This window comes from Oncorhynchus mykiss, chromosome 8 (assembly GCF_013265735.2).
Source record: "Oncorhynchus mykiss isolate Arlee chromosome 8, USDA_OmykA_1.1, whole genome shotgun sequence".
NCBI classification, from domain to species: domain Eukaryota; kingdom Metazoa; phylum Chordata; class Actinopteri; order Salmoniformes; family Salmonidae; genus Oncorhynchus; species Oncorhynchus mykiss.
This window is the reverse complement of record NC_048572.1, coordinates 26,094,721-26,110,022: the sequence shown is the minus strand read 5'-3', so window position 1 is coordinate 26,110,022 and position 15,302 is coordinate 26,094,721. Positions and strand designations below refer to the sequence as shown.

The window sequence follows — 15,302 nt, the reverse complement described above, 5'->3', positions numbered from 1 at the left end:
CATTTTTCCTGTACCCAAGAAGCCAAAGGTAACTGAACTTGATGACTATTGCCGCGTAGCACTCAATTCTGTCATCATAAAGTACTTTGAGAGACTAGTCAAGGATCACATCACATTTACCTTAACTGTCACCCTAGACACACTTCAATTTGCTTACCTCACCAATAGATCCACAGATGATGCAATTGCCATCACTGCCCTTTCCCATCTGGACAAGAGGAATACCTATGTAAGAATGCTGTTTATTGACTATAGCTCAGCATTCACCACCAAAGTACCCTACAAGTTCATCATTAAGCTTGAGGCTCTGGATCTGAACACCGCCCTGTGCAACTGGGTCCTGGACTTCCTGACGGGCCACCCCCAGGTGGTGAAGGTAGGAAATATCACCTCCACTCCGCTAATCCTCAACACTGGGCCCCACAAGGGTGCATGCTCAGCCCCGTCCTGTACTCCCTGTTCATCCATGACTGCGTGGCCAATCATGCCCCCAACTCAATCATCAAGTTTGCAGACGACGCAACAGTAGTAGACTTGAATACCAATGATGACGAGACCACCTACAGGGAGGAGGTGAGGAATCTGGGAGTATGGTGCCTGGAAAACAACCTGTCACTCAACATCAACAAAACAAAGGAGATGTTCGTGGACAACCCTCTATTTACATCGACGGGACCACAGTCCCGAGGTCAGTACAGGTGCGTCAAAGCTGGGACCGAGAGACTGAAAAACAGCTTCTATCTCAAGGCCATCAAACTGTTAAACAGCCATCACTAGCACATTAGAGGCTGCTGCCTATAAGCACAGACTCACTGTGATTCACTGGCCACTTTAAGGAATGGAACACTAGTCACTTGTCTGGCATTACTCATCTCATATGTACAGTTGAAGTCGGAAGTTTACATACACCTTAGCCAAATACATATAAACTCAGTTTTCACAATTCCTGACATTTAACCCTAATAATAATTCCCTGTCTTAGGTCAGTTAGGATCACAACTTTATTTTAAGAATGTGAAATGTCAGAATAATAGTAGAGAGAATTATTTACTTTACAGCTTTTATTTCTTTCATCACATTCCCAGTGGTCAGAAGTTTACATACACTCAATTAGTATTTGGTAGCATTGCCTTTAAATTGTTTATCTTAGGTCAAACGTTTCAGGTAGCTTCCCACAAGCTTCCCACAATAAGTTGGAGGAATTCTGGCCCATTCCTCCTGACAGAGCTGGTGTACCTGAGTCAGGTTTGTAGGCCTCTTCTCTCACACACGCTTTTTCAGTTCTGCCCACACATTTTCTATAGGATTGAGGTCAGGGCTTTGTGATGGCCACTCCAATACCTTGACTTTGTTGTCCTTAAGCCATTTTGCCACAACTTTGGAAGTATACTTGGGGTCATTGTCCATTTAGAAGACCCATTTGAGACCAAGCTTTGACTTCCTGACTGATGTCTTGAGATGTTGCTTCAATATATCCACATAATTTTCCTTCCTCATGACGCCATCTATTTTGTGAAGTGCACCAGTCCCTCCTGCAGCAATGCACCCCCACAACATTATGCTGCCACCCCCACAACATGATGCTGCCACCCCCGTGCTTTATGGTTGGGATGGTGTTCTTCGGCTTGCAAGCATCCCCCTTTTTCCTCCAAACATAACGATGGTCATTATGGCCAAACAGTTCTACTTTTGTTTCATCAGATCAGAGGACATTTCTCCAAAAAGTATGATCTTTGTCCACATGTGCAGTTGCAAACCGTAGTCTGGCTTTTTTATGGCGGTTTTGGAGCAGTGACTTCTTCCTTGCTGAGCGGCGTTTCAGGTTATGTTGATATAGGACTTGTTTTACTGTTTTACTTTTGTACCTGTTTCCTTCAGCATCTTCACAAGGTCCTTTGCTGTTATTCTGGGATTGATTTGCACTTTTCGCACCAAATACGTTCATCTCTAGGAGACAGAACGCATCTCCTTCCTGAGCGGTATGACGGCTGCGTGATCCCATGGTGTTCATACTTGCGTACTAATGTTTGTACAGATGAACATGGTACCTTCAGGCGTTTGGAAATTGCTCTCAAGGATGAACCAGACTTGTGGAGGTCTGCAATTTTTTTCCTGAGGTCTTAGCTGATTTCTTTTGGTTTTCCCATGATATCAAGCAAAGAGGCACAGAGTTTGAAGGTAGGCCTTGAAATACATCCACAGGTACACCTCCAATTGACTAAAATTATGTTAATTAGCGTATCAGAAGCTTCTAAAGCCATTATATTATTTTCTGGAATTTTCCAAGCTGTTAAAAGGCACAGTCAACTTAGTGTATGTAAACTTCTGACCCACTGGAATTTTAATACTGTGAATTATAAGTGATATAATCTGTCTGTAAACAATTGTTGGAAAAATTACTTGTCATGCACAAAGTAGATGTCCTAACCGACTTATCTATAGTTTGTTAACAAAACATTTGTGAAGTGGTTGAAAAACTAGTTTTAATGACTCCAACCTAAGTGTATGTAAACTTCCGACTTCAGCTGTATATGTTGTGTAATTTGTTTGATGTTACTTGTTAGATATTACTGCACTGTCAGAGCTAGAAGCACCAGCATTTCCTTACACCCTCAATAACATCTGCTCATCACGTGTTTGTGACCAATAAAATTAGATTTGATTTTAATAGTATTTTTGTCATGAGATGCTGGATTGTTCCCTTCCATACTGCAGTGTTTGATCTAATTCATTCCGGAATTTTCTTTCTTCTTCTGTTATTTAAATGAAGGGGAATATGAATTATTATAGACAACCCACAACATGATCTTACAATATTTCCAGACCACTGTAATTATTTGTAATTGTTTTAGGAGAATGAGTTTTAAAATGAAATCTTTCAACCTCATGCTGCATGGTATTGGTAGCCATACATGATTTCAGATTAAACATTGCTATGTTGATATGTACAATAAATAAGCAATTTGAATGACCTGTATATTGAATTTCATTTAATTAAATTATTTTTCCTTGAACTAAAATTCAATTAAAATTCTTATTTCTGTGGAGTGTGAATTCAAATGTTATTCAAATGTGAGAATTGAATTGGAATCAAAGAGAAATTTGCAACTCAATTCATAATCGACCCCAACCCTGATGGTTAGGCAACATCGATACTGTAACAATTGTATATTTACACGCAAAATTAGACAACAAGAGATGTGCGTTTCCCACCCATTTAGCAACCCAGACCCAGCTAAGTGGAACCCAAGCACATCACGCCCCAGTCGCCGTCAGAACAGCATTGAGTGTTACACTGCAAATTTATTAGCTGACCACTTTCTTCTCTATGTCCCGCATCATCTTTCAAAATAAAGAACATTTAAAATAACATTTTCTACCTCAACTCATAAGCCATGGCTGGGAACTTCTGGCAGAGCTCGCATTAGTAAGTATTCTGTCCGAACGTGATGTATTAGGACTATGAATGGGAAAGAAACCATTGATTTGGGGCCTAGCTAGAGTTAGCAAGCTACCTAACTTCAGCTTGTCCGCACACTCTAGTCTTATATTATGTCAGTATTAGTGTCCCGGACGAACATTTAGTGGTAATTTTTCTTAGTGTTAATTAGCTAGATATGAATGCTGAGATTTATTTGTAGAGCCAGCTAACTATTTTTTGTGCCTCTAGCGAGCTGGCTTGACAGCGTAGCCACACTGACATTAACTTTGTGCGCAGGTCATCAAGGCATTTTTGTGTTATTGTTTATTTCTGACGCACCGCTCTCAGATTTCCTATCAGCAGTTTTGTTGTTATGATACTGTGTGTATGAGAGGGCTCGTTGTGGTTGATTGTCTCTCTTTCACTAGTCTGCAGTGGGTCCTGGACAAGCAGGACCTGATGAAGGAGCGTCAGAAGGACATCAAGTTCATGTCTGAGGAAGACTACTGGAAACTGCAGATCTTCTTTGCCAATGGTATTTCATCAGACTCATATGCTATGATAAATCTGTTTTTGTGGGAGAATGGTTTTACTGTTAGGGAAATGGTACAATGTCGCAACATTAATTACCCTCAAATCTCATTTGACACTACTCCTAGCAATAACCGGCAACAATTGTCTATATTTACATTTGAGTCATTTAGCAGGAGCAATTAGGGTTAAGTGCCTTACTCAAGGGCACATGGACAGATTCACCTTTCGATTATGGGCCCAACGCTCTTAACCGCTAGGCTACCTCTTCATACACTACATGATCAAAAGCTTGTTGAACATCTCATTCCAAAATTATGGACATTAATATGGCATTGGTCCCCCCCTTTGCTGCTATAACAGCTTCCACTCTTCTGGGAAGGCTTTCCACTAGATGTTGGAATTAGAGGTCAACTGATTAATCGGAATGGCCGATTTAATTAGGGCCGTTTTCAAGTTTTTATAACAATTGGAAATCGGCATTTTTGGACACCGATTGAATTTTTAAAAAAATATTATTTTTTACACCTTTATTTAATCTTTATTTAACTAGGCAAGTCAGTTAAGAACACATTCTTATTTTCAACGACGGCCTAGGAACGGTGGGTTAACTGCCTCGTTCAGGGGCAGAACAACAGATTTTCACCTTGTCAGCTCGGGGGATTCAATCTTGCAACCTTACAGTTAACTAGTCCAATGCTCTAACCACCTGATTACATTGCACTCCACGAGGAGCCTGCCTGTTACTCGAATGCAGTAAGCCAAGGTAAGTTGCTAGCTAGCATTAAACTTATCTTATAAAAAAACAATCAATCAATCATAATCACTAGTTAACGGCACATGGTTGATGATATTACTAGTTTATCTAGTGTGTCCTGCGTTGCATATAATCGATGCGGTGCGTATCGGTGCTCCAATGTGTGCCTAACCATAAACACCAATGCCCTTCTTAAAATCAATACACAGAAGTATATATTTTTAAACCTGCATATTTAGCTAAAAGAAATCCAGGTTAGCAGGCAATATTAACCAGGTGAAATTGTGTCCCTTCTCTTGCGGTCATTGCACGCAGAGTCAGGGTATATGCAACAGTTTGGGCCGCCTAATTTGCCAGAATTTTACATAATTATGACATAACATTGAAGGTTGTGCAATGTAACAGGAATATTTAGATTAATGGATTCCACCCCTTAGATAAAATATGGAACGGTTCCGTATTTCGCTGAAAGAATAAACGTCTTGTTTTTGAGATGATAGTTTTCGGATTCAACCATATTAATGACCTACGGCTCATATTTCTGTGTGTTATGTTATAACTCAGTCTATGATTTGATAGAGCAGTCTGACTGAGCGGTGGTAGGCAGCAGCAGGCTCGTAAGCATTCATTCAAACAGCACTTTTGTGCGTTTTGCCAGCAGGTCTTTGTTGTGCGTCAAGCATTGCTCTGTTTATGACTTCAAGCCTATCAACTCCCGAGATTAGGCTCGTGAAACCATTGTGAAATGGCTAGCTAGTTAGCGGGGTGCGCGTTAATAGCGTTTCAAACTTCACTCGCTCTGAGACTTGGAGTGGTTGTTCCCCTTGCTCTGCATGGGTACCGCTGCTTCGAGGGTGGCTGTTGTCGTTGTGTTCCTGGTTCGAGCCCAGGGAAAGAGCGAGGAGAGTGACGGAAGCTATACTGTTAAACTGGCAATACTAAAGTGCCTATAAGAACATCTAATAGTCAAAGGTTAATGAAATACAAATGGTATAGAGAGAAATAGTCCTATAATTTCTATAATAACTACAACCTAAAACTTCTTACCTGGGAATATTGAAGACTCATGTTAAAAGGAACCACCAGCTTTCACATGTTCTCATGTTCTGAGCAAGGAACTTAAATGTTAGCTTTCTTACATGGAACATATTGCACTTTTACTTCTCCAACACTTGGTTTTTGCATTATTTAAACAAAATTGAACATGTTTCATTATTTATTTGAGGCTAAATTGATTTTATTGATGTATTATATTAAGTTAAAATAAGTGTTCATTCAGTATTGTTGTAAGTGTCATTATTACAAATAAATAAAACATTTGGGCGATTAATCTGTATAGGTTTTTTTTGGTCCTCCAATAACCGGTATCGGTATAGGCGTTGAAGAATCATAATCGGTCAACCTCTAGTTGGAACATTGCTGCGGGGACTCGCTTACATGCTTCCACAACAGCATTAGTGAGGTTGGGTACTGATGTTGGGTACTGATTAGGCCTGGCTAGCAGTTGGCGTTCCTATTCATCCCAAAGGTGTTCGATGGGGTTGAGGTCAGGGCTCTGTGCAGGCCAGTCAAGTTCTTCCACACCGATCTCGACAAACCATTTATGTATGGATCTCGCTTTGTGCACGGGGGCATTGTCATGCTGAAACAAAGTTTGAAGCACAGAATCATCTAGAATGTCATTGTATGCTGTAACATTAAGATTTCCCTTCACTGGAACTAAGGTTCCTAGCCCGAACCATGAAAAACAGCCCCAGACCATTATTCCTCTTCCACCAAACTTTACAGTTTGCACTGTGCATTCGTTGGACTGCCAAATGGTGAAGTGTGATTCATCACTCCAGAGAACAAGTTTCCTCTGCTCCAGAGTGTAATGGTGGTAACCTTTGCACCACTCCAGCCAGCGCTTGGCATTGCGCATGGTGATCTTTAGGCTTGTGTGCGGCTGCTCGGCCATGGAAACTCATTTCATGAAGCTTCTGACAAACAGTACAGATGTTGCTTCCAGAGGCAGTTTGGAACTCGGTAGTTCCCACATGCTTCAAGAGGGCCACCATTGTTCCTGTTCCCAAGAAAGCTAAGGTAACTGAGCTAAACGACTACCGCCCCGTAGCACTCACTTCCGTCATCATGAAGTGCTTTGAGAGACTAGTCAAGGACCATATCACCTCCACCCTACCTGACACCCTAGACCCACTCCAATTTGCTTACCGCCCAAATAGGTCCACAGACGATGCAATCTCAACCACACTGCACACTGCCCTAACCCATCTGGACAAGAGGAATACCTATGTGAGAATGCTGTTCATCGACTACAGCTCGGCATTTAACACCATAGTGCCCTCCAAGCTCGTCATCAAGCTCGAGACCCTGGGTCTCGACCCCGCCCTGTGCAACTGGGTACTGGACTTCCTGACGGGCCGCCCCCAGGTGGTGAGGGTAGGCAACAACATCTCACCCCACTGATCCTCAACACTGGGGCCCCACAAGGGTGCGTTCTGAGCCCTCTCCTGTACTCCCTGTTCACCCACGACTGCGTGGCCACGCACGCCTCCAACTCAATCATCAAGTTTGCGGACGACACAACAGTGGTAGGCTTGATTACCAACAACGACGAGACGGCCTACAGGGAGGAGGTGAGGGCCCTCGGAGTGTGGTGTCAGGAAAATAACCTCACGCTCAACGTCAACAAAACTAAGGAAATGATTGTGGACTTCAGGAAACAGCAGAGGGAACACCCCCCCTATCCACATCGATGGAACAGTAGTGGAGAGGGTAGTAAGTTTTAAGTTCCTTGGCGTACACATCACAGACAAACTGAATTGGTCCACCCACACAGACAGCGTCGTGAAGAAGGCGCAGCAGCGCCTCTTCAACCTCAGGAGGCTGAAGAAATTCAGCTTGTCACCAAAAGCACTCACAAACTTCTACAGATGCACAATCGAGAGCATCCTGTCGGGCTGTATCACCGCCTGGTACGGCAACTGCTCCGCCCACAATTGTAAGGCTCTCCAGAGGGTAGTGAAGTCTGCACAACGCATCACCGGGGGCAAACTACCTGCCCTCCAGGACACCTACACCACCCGATGTCACAGGAAGGCCATAAAGATCATCAAGGACAACAACCACCCGAGCCACTGCCTGTTCACCCCGCTATCATCCAGAAGGCGAGGTCAGTACAGGTGCATCAAAGCTGGGACCGAGAGACTGAAAAACAGCTTCTATCTCAAGGCCATCAGACTGTTAAACAGCCACCACTAACATTGAGTGGCTGCTGCCAACACACTGACTCAACTCCAGCCACTTTAATAATGGAAATTGATGGGAAATGATGTAAAATATATCACTAGCCACTTTAAACAATGCTACCTAATATAATGTTTACATACCCTACATTATTCATCTCATATGCATATACTGTACTCTATATCATCTACTGCATCTTTATGTAATACATGTATCACTAGCCACTTTAACTATGCCACTTTGTTTACATACTCATCTCATATGTATATACTGCACTCAATACCATCTACTGTATCTTGCCTATGCCGCTCTGTACCATCACTCATTCATATATCTTTATGTACATATTCTTTATCCCCTTACACTTGTGTCTATAAGGTAGTAGTTTTGGAATTGTTAGCTAGATTACTTGTTGGTTATTACTGCATTGTCGGAACTAGAAGCACAAGCATTTCGCTACACTCGCATTAACATCTGCTAACCATGTGTATGTGACAAATAAAATTTGATTTGATTTAGTGAGTGTTGCAATTGAAGACAGACAATTTTTACGCGCTTCAGCACTCAGCGGTCGCGTTCTGTGAGGTTTTGTGGCCTACCACTTTGTTGCTCCTGAAGGTTTCCACTTCACAATAACAGCACATAAAGTTGTGGGCAGCTCTAGCAGGGCAGAAATTTGACAAACTGACTTGTTGGAAAGGTGTCATCTTATGACGATGCCGCGTTGAAAGTCAATGAGCTCTTCAGTATGGCCATCCTACTGTCAATGTTTGTCTATGGAGATTGCATGGCTGTGTGCTCGATTTTATACATCTGTCAGAAATGTGTGTGGCTGAAATAGCCGAATTCACTCATTTGAAGGGATGTCCACATACTTTTGTATATACAGTGCATTCAGAAAGTATAAAGACCCCTTCACTTTTTACACATTTTGTTACGTTACAGCCTTATTCTAAAATGTATTAAATTGTTCTACATACAATACCACATAACGACTAAGCAAAAACATGTTTTCGGAAATGTTTGCAAGTTTTCATTCAAAAAAAAAAAAAACTGATGTCACATTGGTAGCGATTACAGCCTCAAGTCTTCTTGGGTATGATGCTACAAGCTTGGGAGTTTTCTCCCATTCTTCTTTGCAGATCCTCTCAAGCTCTGTCCAGTTGGATGGGGAGTGTCGTTGCCCAGCTATTTTCAGGTCTCTCCAGAGATGTTTGATCAGGTTCAAGTCCGGGCTCTGGCTGGGCCACTCAAGACATTCAGTGAATTGTCCTGAGGCCAGTCCTGCATTGTCTTGACTGTGTGTTTAGGGTCATTGTCCTGTTGGAAGGTGAACCTTCACCCCAGTCTGAGGTCCTGAGCGCTCTGGAGTAGGTTTTCATCAAGGATCTTTCTGTACTTTGCTCCATTCATCTTTCCCTCGATCCTGACTAGTCTCCCAGTCCCTGCCGCTGAAAAACATCCCCACAGCATGATGCTGCCACCACCATGTTTCACCGTAGGGATGGTGCCAGTTTTCTTCCAGACGTGATGCTTTGCATTCAGGACAATTAGTTAAATCTTGGCTTCATCAGACCAGAGAATCTTGTTTCTCCTGGTCTGAGGTGTCTTTTGGCAAACTCCAAGCGGTCTGTCATGTGCCTTTTACTGAGGAGTGGCTTCAGTCTTGCGACTCTACCATAAAAGCCTGAGTGCTGCAAGATGGTTGTCCTTCTGGAAGGTTCAACCATCTCCATGGAGGAACTCTGGAGCACTGTCAGAGTGACCATCGAGATCTTGGTCACCTCCCTGACCAAGGCCCTTCTCCCCCAATTGCTCAGTTTGGCCAGCTCTAGGAAATCTTGGTGGTTCCAAACTTATTTCATTTAAGAATGATGGAGGCCACTGTGTTCTTGGGGACCTTCAGTGCAGCAGATATTTTTTGGTACCATTCACCAAATCTGTGCCTTGACACAATCCTGTCTTGGAGTTCTATGGACAAATCTTTTGACCTAATGGCTTGGTTTTTGCTCTAACATGCACTGTCAATTGTGGGAACCTATATAGACAGGTGTGTGCCTTTCCAAATCATGTCCAAGCAATTGAATTTACCACAGATGGACTCCAATCAAGTTGTAGAAATGGCTCAAGGATTATCAATAGAAACAGGATGCACCTGAGCTCATAGCAAAGGGTCTGAATACTTATATAAATAAGGTATTTCTGTTTTTTTATTTTTAATACATTTGCTAAATAAATCTAAACCTGTTTTTGCTTCGTCATTGTGGGGTATTGTGTGTAGATTGATGAGGAAAATGTTTTATTTAATCTATTTATAATAAGGCTGTAATGTAACAATGTGGATAAAGTCGAGGGGTCTGAATACTTTCCGAGTGCACTGTACAGTGTCGATTGTCTTGTAAGGTTGCTGTTTGACGCAATTGAGGTTAGATGTGCTTTGTGTTCAATGTATTGTTCTGTTCCAGTGATCCAGGCACTGGGGGAACACCTGAAGCTCCGCCAGCAGGTCATTGCTACAGCAACCGTCTACTTCAAACGTTTCTATGCCAGGTGCTTATGCCATTTTCATAACAACAACACTGTGTTCTATTCATCAGCTAATTATAAATGGCACTAGGGGAGCATTGTATAATATCTACAGTGCCACCACATGCGCCTAAATATTTTGCTGTATGACCTGGAATTGTAATTTAGAAAAAAAATACCCAGATGATAATTGTTGGAATTATTATTTCACTGTACCGCAGCCCCTGAGTACCATGGAGAATACACTGAGCTCAGTTTTTCACCGTCATGCTTTCCCCATTACTACAAAGAAAACGACTTGTTACTTCAAATATTTTTAATTATGCTCCTACATTTTTCAACTTAGGCGCATACATTTTTATTTTTTTTAAACGGTCTCTGGAGCCCTGAGCTTTGGGCCTCTTCCAAATCACTTTCTATCTCTCCCCCTCTTTCTCGCTCTCTTTCTTATTTCTTCCTCTGCAGGTACTCCCTGAAGAGTATAGACCCAGTGCTCATGGCTCCTACATGTGTGTTCCTTGCCTCCAAAGTGGAGGTATATATGGCCTGATATCCCACTGCCTTTCCAGTTTTCATAGTCTGTGTGGGAGTAGGGATAGGGTTAACTGGTAGGGTTAACTGCTCTGTAACATAGTCTTTGATAGTGCAATTCACCCCCATCCTACTCCATGACAGCATCCTCAAAGCCCTTCTGTTACTGTCTCTTCCAGGAATTCGGTGTTGTTTCAAACACTCGTCTGATCTCTGCAGCTACGTCTGTGTGTAAGTAAGGAGACCCGAAGCGTTTCCATTTAGATATGATCTTATATTTAAGATGACAAATACAATCTTGCTGTGGTACAAAAGCTACATTCATTCTGATGGGTTGCGTTCATTTGATGTCAAATCTAACAAGTGTTTTTGTTTTGTACAGTAAAAACAAGATTTTCCTATGCCTTCCCAAAGGAGTTCCCTTACAGAATGAACCATGTACGTCTGACCTAACCTTGCTGTTGAAATCATTTAGGGTGTGATGTATGAACAGTTCTTAGGCTAAACCATGTAGTATTTATTATGAAGTTAAATGATTGAATATAATTCATTATTGTAGCTAGATGTTATGATCATGTTGCATTGTGGTGGGACCTATCTCTGACAACACACTCACTATATTGTGAAATATTTATACTTAAGCAATAAGGTGGTGTGGTATATGGCCAAAAAGGCTGTTCTTAAGCACGACACAACGCGGAGTGCCTGGATACAGCCCTTAGCCGTGGTTTATTGGCCATATACCACAAACCCTGGAGGTGCCTTACTGCTATTATAAACTGGTTACCAATGTAATTAGAACAGTAAAAAGTAATGTTTAGTTATACCCGTGTTATACGGTCTGATATACCTCTTTCACATATGTCTTTCAGCCAAACAGCATTGAGTGCTCGAACCACACAGTTTATACACCAGTAAGAGTCCTTTACGTTGTGTGTTGTAGTTAGGTATCAGTATGTTGGCATCTACGGAGACGCCACATTCCACAACTAGTGTTCGCAAGCCTATGGCAAAACTCCCATCGCCATGGGAGGTGATTTTGACCGTGGTCGGTTGCGTCTCCTCACCGGGGCGTATCTATCGCTGTGGCGCTAAGTGGAATACGATTGCAGCGCCGGTTATTTATCTACCGATTCCACGGAGTTACCAGGACCACGTTGGGGCTGTCCTAACACCTTGTAGACAATTATTGATTCTCTGATGGTGTGGCGCAATGAAGGAGGTGATTATTCACACGGTAGGGGTTCAGTTAGCAGAATGTTGTTATTCCCAGATACTGGAAATATTCCCAGATACTTCCCAGATAATAGAGAGAAAAGGGATACAAGTTGAGACTATGACACTGATATATTTATAAACTGAGTTTGCACTTCATTTGCTTTCCCCATTACAGGTATTAGAATGTGAGTTCTACCTACTAGAGCTCATGGTAAGTATAGAAGGTTTTTGTCTCTGTCACAATACATTCAATGCTAGATGTCATCCATTTGTTGGATGGATGGATTCATTAACTGATTTCATGCGTTTTCCAGGACTGCTGTTTGATAGTATATCACCCCTACAGACCCCTGCTGCAGTATGTGCAGGACATGGGGCAGGAGGACATGCTACTGCCATTGGCCTGGTATGTTTGTTTTTTTCTTTGTTTGCGGGAGCATGTATTGATTTGATATGAGAATATTGAAACACTGTCTTATTTCTCTACAGGAGAGTAGTGAATGACACGTATAGGACAGACCTCTGTTTGCTCTACCCTCCCTTCATGATCGCACTAGGTAAGACACCCCGTCAGGCCTCTCACATTTCCTACTAGTAGATTCAGCTCAATAAAATATAGGTGAGGTGTTACACACATTCTTCCCCCTGCATCCACAGCATGTCTGCATGTTGCCTGTGTGGTGCAGCAGAAAGACGCCAGGCAGTGGTTTGCTGAGCTCTCTGTCGACATGGAGAAGGTACGGCCACACAAAACAAATGGCATATTAAAACATCAATCGGAGGGGAAAGCTGATTGTCTGTGCGGTAACGTATATGCTCTGCTCAGATCCTGGAGATCATCCGAGTCATCCTGAAGCTGTACGACCAGTGGAAGAATTTTGACGACAGGAAGGAAATGGCTGCAGTGCTCAACAAGATGCCTAAACCCAAGCCGCCTCCCAACAGGTACAGAGATCTATCCTAATCTCACCTTAGTGTTCCACCTATATACTGTTAACATGACCCATTCACTTCCTGTCTCAACTAACTGTTTTCTGTTTTGTTTGTGCACCAGTGAGAATGACCAGAGCTCCAGTGGAAACCAGAATAACTCTTACATCCAGTCATAGGCAATGGGACGTCCACCTCGGCTCATGTATGATAACTCATCAGATGGCCACAGGAATGCTGGCATTAGCCAATTGGCGGCAGCAGTCCTGTGTTTCCATCCCTCAACAGTTAAAGGGCGCGTTCCTGTGCCCAGGTGTTGCTAACGCATGGCAGATCTTAAAACACCTGGATAGGTATTTTATGTATCAGCTAACCACATGTTATAGCAATATAGTGCCCAATCGGCACAGTCGATGACTGCAACCATTGGTTGATGCATTCAACGTCTGAGCAGGGGAACGCGACCAAAACCTTATGGACCCAACTGTGAGAAACAGGAGGATGTAGTGAGGGAGGGGGGGACTATGAGTTGTGATGATCCTGACTTCCTTGAAACACTCTCGGGGAACAATCATATAATATGGAGCTCCGTGGGGCCAGAGAACTTGATCATTAGTGATTGTGATGTGTGAGTTGCCCATTTGGCAGTGTCTTCATTCCTCAGGGAGAATAGTAGTCCTTTTTACTGGTATCGCTAAGATGACTGGACCCTGTACTGTTTGAGATGCGTTCTGAAAGGATGTAAGTCTGTTCGATTGTGTGACCCGATTGGATGTCCTGTTATCTAAGATCTACGTTGATTGGTTACAGAGCTTAGCAGGTGAAGTCATGGGGGAGAATGGAATTTCTGGGGGTATACCCGCTAGATTCAAGTGTCTTCATTACCTGTTACATCTCCAGCCTTTGTAAATAGCTTTACTCATGTCTTTCATTTCATTGTTTGTGTTTTACTTGATTGGGCAAATTTGCTTGGGTAGAAATCATGAAATGTATTTGCTGTCTGCTTTAAGTAAAACTGCTCAAATGTGTTTACTATCATGATGTAATTAGCCTGCAACAAAAACGTTTTATTTTTTATTCTGCTTTTTTTATGTGGAGAATTGTTAGGACCACATTTTTGGTGGGGAAGGCAGGTGGATATTTAGCTGTGTGTTCTTGATTGCATATTGAATCAGTCCTACACAAGCCAGGGTCCAATGTTTTCTGTCTGCATGTACCACATATTTAATCAAATTGAAGTGTCACAATACGTTTGTGTGCATATTTACTTGTAGATATTGATATATTTTCTGTACAGTAATACAGTGGGAGTTGTGTGTGTGAGAGGTTGTTTCTCTTGGTTTCTCTGATATGTACGTGTTCATCTGTGTCCAGAACTGGGTGCTTGAATTCCTTACAAAATAAGCTGTTTATCAAGGTAATAAGACTTACGAGCACACTGTCCTATTGCAGGGAAGTTATGTTTTTTGTTTGTTTTTAGGGGGGTGTATATATTAGTGGTCCCTTTGGGTGCATCCCAATAGTCCGAAGTGAATTCCTCTCCTTGTTATCGGTTGCTTCATATACACTGATGCGAAGTAAATCTAGATGAAATCAGGCTGTTGGTGGTTGTGCTCCATATTACTTTCACATACCGGCTGTTTGCAAGTCATGAAAGATAAAGGAGAGCGAGGATCCAGCTTTTAGACTATTGAGATACAGCCTTTTGCCCCCTTTACAGGCTCCATCATGTATCATATGTGTTTACTTGACTGACTGGGATTAGCCTACTAAGGTTTTCCCCCTGTCTCTATAGAAACACAACATGAATGTGTGGTTTATAAAGTATTGGCTATTACTTGAACTGTATTTCTTTTTGAAAATCTATTGTGGTAATAAAATGAATATTGCAGTAACCAAATGGGTTGATGCAGCTATAGCTCCTTCTTTGCACGACTGAATGTGTTATATTATTTGTGTTTCAGGGGCATTCAGCTGTTGCCTGACGCATGACCATCCTGACCGACCCGTTCTCGTTTCGCTTCACTTCACTCAAAATATTCAAATCAATGTTTATTTGGTCGGTACCCATATTTGCAAATATTATCGTGGGTGCAGCGTAATGCTTTCTAGCTCCAAAGTGAAGTAATGCCAAACAATACA

At 42.3% G+C, this 15,302-nt stretch overlaps 1 protein-coding gene across 1 annotated transcript; it reads left to right on the top strand.

Annotated features, from left to right (window-relative positions):
• The first annotated feature begins 3,221 nt into the window (after nucleotides 1-3,221).
• Nucleotides 3,222-15,082, top strand: LOC110529700 (cyclin-C). Its single transcript, XM_021612146.2, has 12 exons — nucleotides 3,222-3,427; nucleotides 3,850-3,956; nucleotides 10,421-10,505; nucleotides 10,947-11,016; nucleotides 11,192-11,243; nucleotides 11,395-11,450; nucleotides 12,406-12,441; nucleotides 12,545-12,636; nucleotides 12,720-12,787; nucleotides 12,888-12,967; nucleotides 13,057-13,175; nucleotides 13,285-15,082. The coding sequence occupies exons 1-12, from the start codon at nucleotides 3,396-3,398 to the stop codon at nucleotides 13,337-13,339; spliced, it is 852 nt and encodes a 283-aa protein (XP_021467821.1). The 5' UTR covers nucleotides 3,222-3,395; the 3' UTR covers nucleotides 13,340-15,082.
• The last annotated feature ends 220 nt before the right edge of the window (nucleotides 15,083-15,302 follow it).

What these genes read in the sequence shown, in the direction of transcription:
- LOC110529700 (XM_021612146.2), top strand. Translation starts at nt 3,396, where the DNA reads ATGGCTGGGAACTTCTGGCAGAGCTCGCATTA. An exon ending in TCCCTTACAGAATGAACCAT is followed by an intron (nt 11,451 to 12,405) that starts GTACGTCTGACC and finishes TCCCCATTACAG; the next exon opens with GTATTAGAATGTGAGTTCTA. An exon ending in TCCCTTCATGATCGCACTAG is followed by an intron (nt 12,788 to 12,887) that starts GTAAGACACCCC and finishes CTGCATCCACAG; the next exon opens with CATGTCTGCATGTTGCCTGT.